This window comes from Anolis carolinensis, chromosome 5 (assembly GCF_035594765.1).
Source record: "Anolis carolinensis isolate JA03-04 chromosome 5, rAnoCar3.1.pri, whole genome shotgun sequence".
NCBI classification, from domain to species: domain Eukaryota; kingdom Metazoa; phylum Chordata; class Lepidosauria; order Squamata; family Dactyloidae; genus Anolis; species Anolis carolinensis.
The window spans coordinates 154,821,018-154,822,852 of NC_085845.1; the positions used below are offsets into that span (position 1 = coordinate 154,821,018).

General features: G+C 38.4%; 1 protein-coding gene across 1 annotated transcript; it reads left to right on the top strand.

Moving 5' to 3' along the window:
* Positions 1-270: 270 nt before the first annotated feature.
* LOC100565113 (small ribosomal subunit protein uS4-like) lies at positions 271-963 on the top strand. The gene is made up of 2 exons (XM_016993761.2): positions 271-489; positions 598-963. Exons 1-2 carry the CDS (start codon positions 403-405, stop codon positions 961-963), a joined length of 453 nt encoding a protein of 150 aa, XP_016849250.1. The 5' UTR covers positions 271-402.
* Positions 964-1,835: the final 872 nt, after the last annotated feature.

Sequence of the window (1,835 nt, forward strand, 5' to 3'; positions counted from 1 at the left end):
AGAACTCCCTCCCAAGAGAGACCAGGATGGCCCACCACAAGCAAGTTCAGACATTTCTTTGCCATCAGGCAATTGGGGTGGGGAGAGGGGATAAAATTGGGGAAGATATTTAGTTTTAAATGTAATTTTAAGTGTACGAATATTTTTACTGTATCTTAAGTGTATTTTAACATATCCATAACACAAATATTTAATTGGATTATATTTTTGTATTTGTCATGTTTTTTAATTTATTGGGTTGTCTCATGTTATTGTAAATAGCCTTGAGTCCCCCATAGGGAGAAAGGTGGGGTAGAAATAAAATTATTAAATTAAAAATAAATAACACAATAATAACATGAGCCTTTTGACAGTGATTGCTGGATCTGGTAGGAGGGCTGAGCTCTGCCCATTTAGGCCAAAATGCCTGTTGCCAAGAGCTGGGTGTATCAAAAGGCATACGCCGCCACCACCCCCCAAGAGGCCATTGACCAAGAGCTGAATCTCATTGGTGAATATGGGCTACAAAACAAACATGAAATGTGGTGAGTGAAGTTCACTTTGGCCAAGATCCACAAAGCTGCTTGTGATAAGAAGGATCAGAGGCATCTCTTTGAGGGCAATGCTTTTTTGCAGCATCTGGTCAGGACTGGAGTGCTGTATGAGGGTAAGATGAAGCTGGATTACATCCTTGGCTTAAAAATTGAGGATTTTCTGGAAAGACGTCTCCAGACTCAGGTCCTTAAGCTGGGCCTGCCCAAGTCAATCCAACATGCCCAGGTGCTCATCTGCCATAGACACATCCATTTAAGAAAGCAAGTAATGAACATTCCTTCATTCATTGTTCACCTGGATTCTCAAAAGCATATCGACTTCTCCCTTCACTCTCCATATGGTGGTGGCAGACCAGACCATGTCAAGAGGAAGAATGTCAAGAAAGGCCAGGCCGGTTGTGGTGGTGGAGATGATGAGGAGGAGGATTAAGCTGTGAGATTCATCCTGCTCTAGTCACACAGACTGGTGGGGAATCCAGCCTGTTTTAGTTTAACAATTAGGAAATTGCCGCAGTTGGGAAATGGTTTAACTATTCTGACTGCACCTAAGTCAGAATAGCCCAATTCCTAACCCACCTTAGCTTAAGCCTGGGAAGAGCCGCATTAAGGGTCAATCCAGATCAGCCCTGTGTAGTGTGTCGATTCATTTCCGTACCAACCTGAGTGGTCTGGGTAGAAATACCCTATAAGATAAATCTCTAAGACCACTTTCAAAATGTAAGTGCCCATATAGTAATCAAGTGAAGCTGATCTATGAAAATTTAACATGCATAATATGCTGAATTGCTAATATGCTAATATGCACTATCAAATTATTGATTTTTACAAAATTATCAGGTTAGCCTTTTTTTGTGTATTTCTGTCAATTCCATCCACTTTTGTTTGCATCTATATTAATACAATTAATTAGCTCACATATAGAAGGAAATCAATCCAGATTAAACACATAGAACTAAACTGCAGTCTTACTTTTGGATCCATGAAACAGGAATTATAAATGACTAGAATGGGTCAGAATTTAGTCTATTGCTATAAAATAATTATGAAAAGCAAAGCAAAATAGTTCATATATGGGACTCACATTAATTTTATTAATTACTTGTAATACTCTTTCAGCATTATTTGATACGTTACAATACAAAGTTTTGTGATATTTGTCATTCCAGGGTATGGAATGTTCTTCATAGAATCTGTCAAAGTTATTGATAGGTGAAAAATGGCAACATTTGCAGTCTCTTAAAACTAATGGACCATATACTGGTTTAAAAGGGCAAAGAATAAATACCATATATGTCAGGAATG